This window comes from Nicotiana tabacum, chromosome 10 (assembly GCF_000715075.1).
Source record: "Nicotiana tabacum cultivar K326 chromosome 10, ASM71507v2, whole genome shotgun sequence".
In the NCBI taxonomy this organism is placed as follows: domain Eukaryota; kingdom Viridiplantae; phylum Streptophyta; class Magnoliopsida; order Solanales; family Solanaceae; genus Nicotiana; species Nicotiana tabacum.
Genome location: NC_134089.1, coordinates 64,570,242 through 64,583,685, shown reverse-complemented (window position 1 = coordinate 64,583,685; position 13,444 = coordinate 64,570,242). Strand labels below are relative to the sequence as shown.

The following is a 13,444-nucleotide window of genomic DNA, read 5'->3' as shown; positions in this document are numbered from 1 at the left end:
TACTACATGACAATGCTAGTAAGGTGTACAAGGTATGTTAAAAGAGAGTAGTATTTTCAGTAAGTTGAGATAATTCTTAATTATACGGGTAATTGGTTAATTATTGGGTAAAGGGGTATTACCAAATTAATTAAAAAATTAATTGGATAAAGATGAGAAAACCAACGTGGCAGCAAGCCACTCTTTGCCCAAATGACTCTTGATCAATTTTAGTTAGGTGACAACTTAGGATATTAAGTGCAAGACACTCCATTTCCAAGATTTTCAATACAAATAATTTGATTCCTTAACAAACAACTTGATTTCTTGAAAACAACCTGATTTTACTACAATCTGAAGTGGGGCGTTAGCCATTCTTATCAAGTTTTCAATACATTTCATTCTAAAACAAACACTTCAATCCTTATATTTTATATACTAAAGTACTACAATCAAAAACAAGAGCAATTCTTACAAGTTTGATGCAAGTCTAATTTCTTCTTAAAACAAATTCAAGACATGTCCAAACCGACACTACAACTCCATCCAACAAGCTTTTAACAAAAGTCTCGCAACAAAGCAATTCCGACAAAATTTCTTAGCACATTAGCAATGCGAGATTTTGTGATTCTAAGAAAGTACGGTGTGACCTTTTCCAAGAATATCATACGGATTTATCCCTACTCCAGGTATGTTAAAGCTATCCCTTCTTTCTTTTGGCATGATCCATACGATACGAACGAAACGTACAAATGCACAAATTTCATGAATGACTCTATTCATAAAAGTATTAGAAATATCTATGTTCTTGAATTTTCCTGTGTCATAATATTTTATCATCTATTCATGGGTCTTAGAAAAATACGAAAGTCGAAAAGAGTGTACTTTATGATATTAATCAGAAGCATATTGGTCCTATGATGTACCGAGAGGTTTTATTAATGTATTTCATATGCACTTCATGCATTTATACATGTACATTGACCCATGAACCAGATGGTGTTATATACGCGTATATATATATATATATATATATATATATATATATATATATATATATATATATGTATATGTATATGGGATATGGGATATGGGAAAGGTTACGACATTATATACGCACCACCACCTGATCAGCTGGTATACATTGATGATTTTGCCCATAGTGGCCGATATGATATGATGGGATGACCTCAGAGGCTGATGATGTTATGAAACATGTACTTATGTACGACATGACATTCACACGCATAGGCATGACACTAAAAGTATTTCCTTATTTACAGATTTTCCAGACTTATAGGTTGAGTCAATTACTCTATATTTCTTCCATGTCTATTATGTACTTATTTATGTGCCTTACATACTTGGTACATTATTTGTACTGACGTCCCTTTTGCCTGGGGACGTTGTGTTTCATGCTTTCAAGTCCCGATAGATAGGTCGAGAGCCCTTCAAGTAGGCTATAAGCTCAGCAGAAGATGTTGGTGCGCTCCATTTGCTTCGGAGTTGCTTGTTTGGTGGGTATGATTTAGACGTGTAGTGATTGGTATGGGGGGACTCTATCCCGACCCTTATGAAAATTTCATATTCTTAGAGGCTTGTAGACAGATGTAATGTACGTAAGATATTGTATAGCCTTGTCGGCCTATATTCAGGGAACGAGTGGTTATTTTGGGCTTGTAGGCCCGTATGTCTTATGTATAGATTGGTATTACGTGTTGTAACCTACCTATTTCTCGGTAGCCTCTCCGGCTTAGTTATTTATGATAGTATGACATGAAAAGATATGTTATGTTGGTACTCGGTTGAGTAAGGTACCGGGTGCCCGTAGCGGTCCATCGGTTTGGGTCGTGACAAAAGTGGTATCAGAGCAGTTCTATCCTAGGGAGTGTACAAGCCATGTCTACTAGAGTCTTGTTTATGGGTGTGTCATGTACCACACTTATAAGCAGGAGGCTACAGGGCATTTAGGACTGTCACTCTTTCTTCTTACTCTAGATCGTGTGGTAGAACTCAGTTGTAAGAATTCAAATTCCTAACTTCTATTTTATTCTTAATAAGACGATCCTACCTCAGGAAAGACGATTGGTAAAAGACATGGCTATGGAAGAGTTGGGTCAGAGGAACTCGACTTTGCATCATGCTTATGATAAGTAAATGTGAGGTCTTCAACAGATCGTATTCGTACTGAAAGGTGCAAGCCTCTTGATAAGGAGTCTTGAGGCAAGAATACCTATCTACCTTAATGGTGAAAGATAATAAGAGATTCAGAAATTAACTACAAGTTTCAACAAGAAAAAAATGCGAGATGAAGAAGAGTACGAGGCGTCTAGTTAGTGAAGGTTAACAGTGTTTATAATTCAGGCAGAGGAATATAAGCTTTTTGAGTTATATTCAACACTAACAGAGGTATGTACAATTAGTCACACCCATCTCAATTATGCTCCATGGGAGCTAACAGAAATAGTTAAGAGAAGGACGAATATCAGGAATCAGCTAGGGTTAGAGTAACCCAAAGTGATGGTTGGATTGCTTGCGTTAGTCGACATTTTTGAAGGATATTGTAAATGTGCTAACAAAATCTCCTTGTGCGACACCCAGCTTGTACACTATGAAATAATATAGCTAGATATGAGTACTATAAAGATAGGCACTGGAAGCCTTGAAAGGATAAATGTTACGTTAATATGGCTCCTGCCCCTAGTAAAGAAAGAATGCTAGGCAACCCGAAAAGCCAATAGATGGAGAAAGGGGAGCTAAAAGCAAAGGAACGTCCTGTTAAAAAAAATCAGAAGAAAGTGATAGATAGAAATGTTAGCAGGAAATGGGAAGAGAGCTAATGAAGCATTAAAAGTAAGATGTGATACATGGATGACAACGGTAGGTCAAAAAGATGATAGAGTCTATAGTCAAGTGAAGGAAAAGACGAGAGGTGACATGCCTTGAGAGTCGAGACAACAAAGAAGTATAGGCCATAAAGTCAAATCCTCATTTCGAGAAATAAGTTCGCAACTCTGACACGATTATCAAAAGGAAAAGTTAGACCCCAGAGTAATAGAAACTAGTATGGATTGGTGAACAAGATAAGCTAAACATTAATTAGGGGCTAAGTGATTTGATAATAGTCAACATCATGAAAATTTCAAATTGTGTTCCGGCAATAATAGAATGGACCACAAAAGAAGATTCATGAGAAATTTAGAGAATGGTTATTTAGGTAGACGCTTTCCTAAAACAAGCAATATGAGTAAAGTTAAACTTAAGAAACTATGTGCGCCAATTACACTAGGTGTCACCATCATAAGTAAGGAATTTTATTATCCTTGGTATAGAAGAATTGTCGCAAGGCAAGTAAGGGTCATCGATAATGTGAGAAGACGCCAAAAATGAAGAGGTAAAACATCTACAGGTAGATCGTCGTAGTGCTAAATCTTAGTACTCCCCTAAAAGGGGGAATATGGAGTGATACGGCATTAAATCAGAATTAAGTAGTTCTAGTAATTATGGAATAGTAAAGGAGGAATGCGATAAAAAGGAGAAAGGAATAAGATTACACTTATCCAAATCCTGCAATTATGCTACGAGTTATGCAAGCACGACGTCAAGCAGAGGAAGTAAGGGTTCCTTCCCGGGATGTTACTAATAGATAAGGAGCCAGTGTGAGACGTAAGTTAGGACAAATGAAATAACCCAAGAAAGATTACGCAACAATATTAATAAGAGGACGGGCCAACGAATAGTTAGCAGTTGATTCAGGACGAGCCTAATTATGACTATACAAGACGATACAAACAAATCAACTAATTATGCAAGATAAACATAGTGAACCCCAACATGGAGAATACAGTCTCGTCGATATGACATCGGGACCCTTGAGAAATATTCAGATAGAAATTGTGGTAGTTAAAGGTATCATATGGATGTTATGGAAATAAATGAAAGTGCCACTGGGAAGGTAGTCAAAATATCAGTTCAGAAGCAACCCTACAAGCATAAGGGCACAGAGGTAAACAACTACGGATGATTATAGGCAAGGAAGGACATCAAAAAGGTCTGTAATAAGCTCATAGCTTTATGAGAGTCAAGAGTTCTCCCTAAGTACTATAACGAAAGACTAGCTGAGGAGATAAGGAAGAAGGCTTCAACCTAAGCACAACGACCCAAAGAGGAAATGGTCATGTAACAACAGTCTTGCTACAACATTGTAAGAACTCCAAAGGAAAGTGGCACCTACCGTGGCTAATGAACGGGAAGTAAAGTCAACGGTAGTATTCGAGATTATATGAGTTGTACAAATATTCCACTATGTGTGGGAACTAAGATAAGCTAAGTAGGTACACAACAAGGGACAAAAATACCAGGAAAAGCAATTACTTACGTTTGAAGAAAGCTGAAATGGAATGAAAGGAATTATTCGATTAATGATCAGCCGAGAAGACTCCGGTATAAGTTAAAAGAGAGAATTGAGTCCAGGTCATAGACAGAGGATTGAATTATTAGAAGATTGTATCCTGGATATTTCATAGCATCCATGAAGGGTTAAAGTAATAACTAATACCATGATCCGTAGATCGGAAGATAGCTCAAGCCTACATAAGGGTTAATCAAAGGGAAGAGGAAATTAAAAGAGTTATATCAACTAAGTAATCAGGAGTATGATTATTGGACCTAAAAAACTTATAGAAATCGTGATCAAGAATATTGTAGGATCACTCTTAATATCAAAGGTACAAGAGGGATAGTACAACACCTATAATCTATAATGGCTCTACAAGAAAGTCAGTTAGAAGAAGTACCAGCCTTATAAGAAGTCAGTATGAAACTCTCACAGAATTGTGTATGTACCACAGGTGCGAGTATATAATAGAGCTTCAAGTTATGGACGTGAATTACATCTAGGTGGAAGGGAGGTCAGGAAAGAGATAGAAGATATGATGCGAGATTTTAAGGTAAGTAAGGTAAAGGTGAACAACGTACGAGATACTCAAAGGCAGAAGATCGTGAATGGTCCATACTTCGGATAGAAGGCTATAAGCACGGGCATCCAATAACTGAGAATAATAGCGGCATTGTCAGTGGCATGTCTTCCAGCCTATGGTTTCTAAGTACTGAGAGATCTAGTTAAGAGAGTAGAGAAAACTTGGAGACGATGTGATGTCTCACTTGACGTTCCAGAATAACATAAGGGAATCTATGGTGCAAGAAAGTTGAAGGAAAGTTGCGAGTAGTATAAATGGATATGTCTAGGTCGCAAGCTAAAGTATGGTAGAGCGACAAAGTTTTAAGAAAACATGAATAAGGATGAGGAAAGGCAAGTGAAAAAGTGACGAGAATGGATAAGTCCTCGGGATTAAGTCCATGGAAACAAGAGAGATAATGGTTTATCTAAGTTATTGAAAGCTCAGTATAACCTGAATGAGCTCAAAGGAGTCTAAGATTAATAGCATTTAGAAGGAATAAAATGTTGACCTGGTAATAAAATGAGGGTATAATTGTGACAGATAAAGGATGACGTTGGGACCTTCGTTTGAATAATGATTTGAAAAAGAGAAGAGAAGGAGAAAAGATTTCGCTGGCGGCACGAAATTAGGATACCCCCATAAGGTGAATCACATAGAGACACTATGAAATACGATTATGGGAATCACTTCAAATATTCCTCAATGCAACGTAAGCCCTAGCGGCAATATATTACGTAAGAAGTTTCAAGTCTTCAAGTAGAGGATTGTAGATCAACATTGAGGTGAATCAACAATGGACAAATACAAGTTACAAAGTATGACATGAGATTAGGCCATGATTCTTAAGATGCAAGGTAATGAAGGATCATTAAAGGACTGAGATTTATACCTAAAGGATAGGCAACAAAATTAACTGGGAGCTTGGTAAGCATACCTCAGTAACGATAAATTGAAGTGAAAATTATGGTATAGTATAACCCATGTAGATGCAGTAAAGTCATACGAATGGATAACAAGATCTATGAAATAAGATATGGCCATATTTGCAAGTTCTACAAAGTGTCGATCGAAGAACTTCAGTATACCTATAGATGCCTAGAGAGGCATCCTATTATATTTACAAAGTAGGCCTAGAGATTGACTAAAAGATAAAAGGAAAAAGGAAAGATGAATCGCACAAACGCACTTACAAAGCCAGGGTCATACATGTTGCATGAAAGGAGGTAGCAATAGTTGCGAGATTAGAAAGATTTCGACCACAAGTCATGATATAAGCAAAAAGACTAAAGGTAGGAGTACCCCTAGACCTTGTATTTATTCACAGAGAAACTGCTTAAATAGCAAGGAGAGTATTAAGGTATTCACAAGAGCTATAAGTTATAAAAATGATAAAAGTATCAGTCAACATTCGAGGACGAATGTTCCAAAGGAGGGAATGATGTTACACCCTGCAATATTACGATGATGTTACATCCTGCAGTATTATATTACGATGATGTTACGCCCTGCAGTATTATATTATGATGATATTATGCTTTGTAGTATTAAATTAAGGCGATATTGCACCCTATAGTATTGTACGTTGAATTTTTCGTAAGGTAATTGACATCAGTCTAAGTAAAAGATTATTTGGAAATTACAAGGATGATGCTATTTCACAAATTATGAGTAAATTCGTGAAGGTGAAAGGGGAAGCAAGTCAAAGAAAATAAATTTTTGTCAAAGTTTGGCATTTTGGGATAAAATACGGTCCGAGCTAAAATACCCGATATTTATGGACTAGTGTCATACAAGATACTATATTATCATGCTAGTAAGGTGTATAAGGTGTGTTAAAAGAGAGTAATATTTTAACTAAGTTGAGATAATTCTTAATTATGCGGGTAATTGGTTAATTATTGGGTAATGGGGTATTACTCAATTAATTAAAGAATCAATTGGATAAAGATGAGAAAATCAACGTGGCAGCAAGCCACTCTTTGCCCAAATGACTCTTGATCAATTTTAGTTAGGTGGAAACTTAGCATATTAAGTGCAAGATACTCCATTTCCAAGATTTTCAATACAAATAATTTGATTCCTTAACAAACAACTTGATTTCTTGAAAACAGCCTAATTTTACTACAATCAGAAGTGGGGCGTTAGACATTCTCATCAAGTTTTCAATACATTTCGTTCAAAAACAAACACTTCATTCCTTATATTTTATATACTAAAGTACTAAAATAAAAAACAAGAGCAATTCTTACAAGTTTGATGCAAGTTTGATTTCTTCTTAAAACAAATTCAAGACATGTCCAAACTGACGCTACAACTCCATCCAACAAGCTTTTAACAAAAGTCTCGCAACAAAGCAATTCCGACGAAATTTCTTAGCACATTAGCAATGCGAGATTTTGTGATTCTAAGAAAGTACGGTGCAACCTTTTCCAAGAATATCATACGGATTTTTTCCGACTCCAGGTATGTTAAAGCTATCCCTTCTTTTTTTGGCATGATCCATATGATACGAACGATACGTGTAAATGCACAAATTCCATGAATGACTCTATTCATAGAAGTATTAGAAATATCTATGTTCTTGAATTTCTATGTGTCATAATATTTTATCATTTGTTCATGGGTCTCAGAAAAATACGAAAGTTGAAAAGAGTTTACTTTATGATATTAATCAGAGGCATAATGGTCTTATGACGTACCGAGAGATTTTATTAACGTATTTCATATGCACTTCATGCATTTATACATGTACATTTACACATGACCAAGATGGCATTTTATACGCGTATTACTAATATATAGAAGAGCGAGAGAAGCAACTGAAGGTCGTCATGTCTGCTTGCTGCTAAAGGGTATTTAGGTATTTTCACATACCTTATATTTTCCCCTGCGCTTACACGTGCGCTGAACTTTGCTGAGTAAGCTGCATATGAAATGAGAATGCATCTACAGATACATGTCGATGTTTTCTACGAAATTTCATCGGATTTTACTCCCAGCATCTCTTTTCTTCTGTATCTTCTATGGAATTTTCTCCATGAGCTTTTGCTGAATTTCTCAGTAACAATACGAGAATTTCTCTATCGTTCTTCTTTACTCATTGGTATTTGATTAAAATTGGTAGGTGTTTAAATTAGGGATATCTGTTCCACCTCACAGACTGAAATACTTCTGAAATCTTCGATTTTCTGTCTCTGTCAGTGTAATTTCAAAGTTTTCTAGGGCCAAAAACTGAAATGGAATATCAATATTTTGTTTGTGGGTTTTTTTATAGGTTGTATCATTGTGAAGAGACGGTGTTTATAGCAAGAAAAAGCTACTTGTAGCTTAAACCCCAAAGTTAACTCCTTCTCACTGTATGACCTTCTTTGCCACCTCATTTGTATTCTTTATGATTATTTTTAGTTGAATACTGTATTTTGCTTTGTTAATCAAAATTTGGTTTTCTTAATGGATATTATGCGTAGTATGGTTGGGTTCATGTTGATTTTTGTTTGACCTAAACATGTGGTGCTGCAGTTGTTTACTCTCTTTGTCTTGTAAGTGTTTGATAAAATTCTTCTTTCAGCTTTATTATGTTTTTTCTTGTTCAAAACTTCAACTACACTTAAATTCTGTGCTAATGCCCTTATGACAATGGTGAAACGGCTACTTGAGATTGTATCTAATTGTCTTTAATACACTGCATAAGTGAAAATAATATATAGGCTTCAATTATGGAACCAATTACAATAGAAACAAATAAAGACGCGGACACACACGCACGCAAAAGAAGAAAAATAGAAACTGACTGCTTCTGATAAAGGAAATCATACAATCAGTGATATATTTAGTCAATTTTGAGAAAGAAGAGTTAGTATGAAGTCACTAGAAGGAAACTTTCACATAGCTTTTCTAAAACCAATAAAAGTATAGCCTATGTTGTTCTTTTTATAAGCTACAGGAATACATAAGTTTGAATAAACCTTTTAGGCAACTATATATAATAGTCCAGCGGTAAGGAAGTTCATGAAAAATTTGAAACTTCTTCACTTCAAGCCATTTTAGTTTTACTTTTTCCTAAAGGAATAGAAGTCAGATTTCATTGGAGGAACTATAATGTTGACATAGAAAATATTCAAATACAAGAGTTTCCCTTCTTCTGTTCAAGAAGGGATATAATCTGAGGCATTTTAGGTCAGAATCATTCTAAAAAACTTTGCATTACTTTAAGGAATCTGGATGATATGCTTAACTGCCCGCGGAATTAACTTCAATAAAATAAACGAATCAGTTCTTTAAGTTCGTTCTTAAATCCCATTTTGACAAAAATAAATAAAATAAAGGAATCGATAGTGAAGGACTTGATGCACATTCTTTTTTTCATGTCTGTTTGAATTGAATCTGAAAGTAGAGTGAAAGGAACCGTGATTTAAGTTTGTATATTTGCCTAACTTCAAAGGATTTTGGCCTATGAATTTCACTTATCATGCCAATCGTATTAAGATATGCCTTTTCTCCATATTACCAAAATTTCTTGAATATCTTTAACAAAGTTTTCAATTCTTTCTTGACGCAGGGAGTTCCAACACTCAAAAATGTAGTGATTACAAAATTCAAATCCAACTTTTACTAGATATTCTTATTGTTGCAAAAAATGTCAAGTGTATTTTACGTATATTTGCTGCCTCATATTTGTAATGTGGGATGGTTTGTTCTTGCAATTTTACAGTTACCAATATGCAGGTTATATTAATAAAATGGAACAAAGACTTAGTATTAGTGAAATTACACCACTAACTACAGAATGGACTTGCAAAGTCCAGGCTGTAGACAAATTTCGGCCACGAGATAGTAGAGATCAACGAGTTCATTTTCAGACAATAATTGTCCAGGATGTAAACGTAAGTCAAGTTACAACTATAGTTGTAACATAACTTATTTTCACTTGTACTCTTCCAATAATTACTTGGTCATCATTCTTAATAACATTGTAGGAGGAACAAATTTGTGTGATACTTTATGGTGACGATATTAGAAGATGTGATAACTTGTTCGAACTTTTTGAGACATATCTGATTTCAACTGCCAAGGTTAGAAATCCGCAGCCTTATTCACTACATATAAGCCAATTTGAGTGGATCGTTGACAGATTTACTATTGTGGAGTCTATCCAAAATAATAATGAAAAGGAGGTACCGTTACCTCCTCCGTCAAGACTGAGTATGATTTCGTTCGCCGACGTTGCACAACAGCCTTCCGGTGTTGAAGTTGGTATGTTTAAAATTACCCTATGCCTTATAATAGCTTAATTGCTTGAAACTCATGCAAGTATATTGGTTTTACGTACATTTGTTTTTTGTTTATAACAACAGATCTATTAGTTGTGGTGGAAAACTGTGGGGTAATGCAATACACTGCTGATCAGAGTAAGAGATTTCAAGAGGCCATAGTTATGGACAGAATGTGAGTCATTTAATCTTCTGTTACATAACAAAATCTCTAGCTCACACTTATAAAAGTACATGTACAGGAAGAAACCTCTCTTCTTCACTATATGGGAATACTTGGCAAGCAATGAAGGAGCTGAGTTACTGAGACAAGTGAGGCAACTACAAGAATATCCTATTATTCTCGCGAAGCGGATAGGTACCACAAAATATCAGGGTGGTAAGTTCATGCAGCTCCTGTTCCTACATATGGATTATTGTTTTGCATTGGTTATTAAAAAAAATTTCATGCACAGTTACCCGTTTCGCAACAAGATACAACTCAACAATCTTAATCAATCCCCTATATGTGCAAGCAACTGAATTACAGAATTGGTACAATACAAATTGTGCTTAAAATGTACCACATTATTATTTAGCTGTTATTTCTTTTGTGGAAAATAATTGTCTGACATTTCCTGTGCGAATTACAGGATAAATGAGAACAAACAAATGCTAATCGAATACACAATGAAGAGTTCAGCAGAGTCAGCTTCATCGCTTAATTTTGTAGCTGTTGACGATGAAATATTATCTGTTTCAGCTATTGCTACGCAAACCTCCACTGTGAGTTCACTAAATTACAAAATAAAATGTCGAGAACTGCCACACAATGTATCTTTTATACAATATGGATAACAATTCAATAAATTTTATTATGAGGATTCGTATATAAAAATTATTTTTAGTGTTATTTGTTCTTACGACTCTGTGTTTTGAAGATTTTTGGGTATTTGCATCAAAGCAGTGTGCTTCAATTCTTTTTTTTTGGCACAATCTTTTCAACTTTAGTGGTAATGCACCGCATTCAACAAACCTCTAAATCTAAGTTTTATATAATGAAGCTCTAGAATGCAGTCATTTTCAAGAATGATTGGGAAAATTGACTTATTGTGATGAACACTTTTGTTAGTTTTTGCACATTCACATACGTTAACATAATAGCAAATCTAATAGGGTCAGGAGAAGAGTTGGCTTTCATTAAAAGAATTACATTTTGTTGTTACTGGTATTCCACATGTGCCTTATTATCTTCTGATCTTCTTATTGACCTATTTTTCCCAAATAGTTTACATCATCATCGATTACGTTTTTCCTGTCTTCCCTTTGATGGACTGCTTGGTCAGTAAAGTAACAAATATTTAGCTATATACATGACCAATTTAGTCATTAGTGAACCCAAAGTCAACGAAGGTACTACTATGGAGAAATTGAAACTTTTGCTTTACATGAACGAGAAAATTAACCAAAGAATGAGACTTGTACGAGGAAGAACAACTTGCTCTATTCCCCGCCAATTCGTGACAAATTTAGCATTATGCTACGAAGGGATTAAGCTAATCCACTTGAACTTACTTAGGAATCTTGAAATGACTTAATTCGATAAAGAGATCGCTTCAAGAAATACTTGTTGTCCTTTGTCCTAATTTCAGGAAGCTCTCTGTGCTTACAATGTAAAGAAACATAACTCCAATTGGTGCAACAATAAGATTCTATGTGAAAATATGAATTATGTTATCTCTGATGTCTAGATATGGTAGTTGACCATATCCCGTTGTTATCTATTTTTGGATTACTGGTAGCACATTTTTCTCATTTACCAGTTATATTTTTCTGATGCATTTCTCTTCTTTCACCATTTCTACTATGGCATTCGCACCATTGCTGATTTTTCCTATGTTTCAGCCCTCCTTTGCGTACCTCACAATGGCATCTTGACCACTATTGGATCTTGTTATGCCTTTGATTACTAAATTTTTCTTTCTAAGTTTCTTCTTGGTAAAACACCAAAAGTTTACCCTGTTATCTGTTTTCTTAGGCAATCCTTATTTCAGTATTACATTTTTATCATTTCATTATATCTTCATATGTCATCTGAGGCTTAGTGGTAATGCACAACATTTGTAGCTTATGCACTCATAAGTTTTTCACAATAAAACTCTAGAATGCATGTTATTCCAAGACCAAAAGGGAAAATTGAGTTGTTGTGATTATTTTGTTAAAGTTGTGTATTATTAATAAGGTCATTGATATATAGTTTGTCAATTTTTAGTTTTGATGGTATGGTTACTACTCTTTGCTAGAGCGAACTTTCACTGAATAACAATAAGGTCACGTCTTTTATTACTAACAGTATGAAGTAGAATACGACAATATAATTAAATGCTAACAGTATGAAGTAACACAGGATAATAAGAATAACAACGACTTTAACAGAGACAAAATAATCATAGAAGGAATACATCTCAATACAGAGATAACAACCGGGGATCTCTCAGTATTCGGAGGATCTCTTAGTATCCTCAATATGTGCGCTGGGGATCTCTCGGTATCCCGAGGATCTCTTAGTATCCTCAATATATGTGATGGGGATCTCTCGGTATCCCAAGGATCTCTTAGTATCCTCAATATATGTGCTGGGGATCTCTATGTGATGGAGATCTCTTAGTATCCTCAATATATGTGTTGGGGATCTCTCGGTATCCCAAGGATCTCTTAGTATCCTCAATATATGTGTTGGGGATCTCTCGGTATCCCGAGGATCTCTTAGTATCCTCAATATATGTGTTGGGGATCTCTCGGTATCCCGCACTACAGTCCAAATCAATATATGTGTAGGGGATCTCCCGGAATACAAATCTGTAGTCCTAAAGTAAACAGGCAGGGGGATCTCCCGGGATATCGTCTCGTAGTTCCAAAGTAAACACATAAGAGCAACACGAAGAATACTCAATTCAATTCGAATTTCCTACCAAGGTAAAACAGGTATTTCTAACCTAACATGCTGCACATAATTCAAATAAAGCAGTTTGAGCAAGTAAAGCAATTAAGTCAATTAGACATGCTTCCATAAGCTAACAGCAAGCTTAAATTGCAAGTAGTATAAACAGGAAAGGAAACACAACTAAAGTTACTTAATGAAAATAGGATTTGCAACAATTAGCACAAGTACGCACCCGTCACCTCACGTACAAGGCAATTCAAATATCAATAATACTAAATCCTAAGGGGAGTTTCCCCCACACAAGGTTAGGC

At 35.3% G+C, this 13,444-nt stretch overlaps 1 protein-coding gene across 7 annotated transcripts; it reads left to right on the top strand.

Annotated features, from left to right (window-relative positions):
• Positions 1-7,037: 7,037 nt before the first annotated feature.
• On the top strand, positions 7,038-11,926 carry LOC107775502 (replication protein A 70 kDa DNA-binding subunit B-like). 7 transcript variants are annotated; one of them, XM_075222929.1, is made up of 8 exons: positions 7,038-7,403; positions 8,215-8,296; positions 9,666-9,823; positions 9,917-10,193; positions 10,295-10,385; positions 10,453-10,589; positions 10,666-10,744; positions 10,843-11,926. In XM_075222929.1, the coding sequence occupies exons 3-8, from the start codon at positions 9,680-9,682 to the stop codon at positions 11,045-11,047; spliced, it is 933 nt and encodes a 310-aa protein (XP_075079030.1). In that variant the 5' UTR covers positions 7,038-7,403; positions 8,215-8,296; positions 9,666-9,679; the 3' UTR covers positions 11,048-11,926. The 7 variants fall into 7 exon arrangements, with proteins under 7 accessions (XP_075079030.1, XP_075079031.1, XP_075079028.1 ...); XM_075222930.1 differs by having other exon boundaries at positions 9,652-9,823; XM_075222927.1 differs by lacking the exon at positions 7,038-7,403 and adding an exon at positions 7,867-8,060.
• Positions 11,927-13,444: the final 1,518 nt, after the last annotated feature.

Bases quoted from the DNA above. Each gene is read 5' to 3' on its own strand.
- LOC107775502 (XM_075222925.1), top strand. From the start codon at position 9,620: ATGTGGGATGGTTTGTTCTTGCAATTTTACAGTTACCAATATGCAGGT. The intron at 10,194-10,294 runs GTATGTTTAAAA...TTATAACAACAG, and splicing joins GCCTTCCGGTGTTGAAGTTG to ATCTATTAGTTGTGGTGGAA. The intron at 10,386-10,452 runs GTGAGTCATTTA...GTACATGTACAG, and splicing joins GCCATAGTTATGGACAGAAT to GAAGAAACCTCTCTTCTTCA.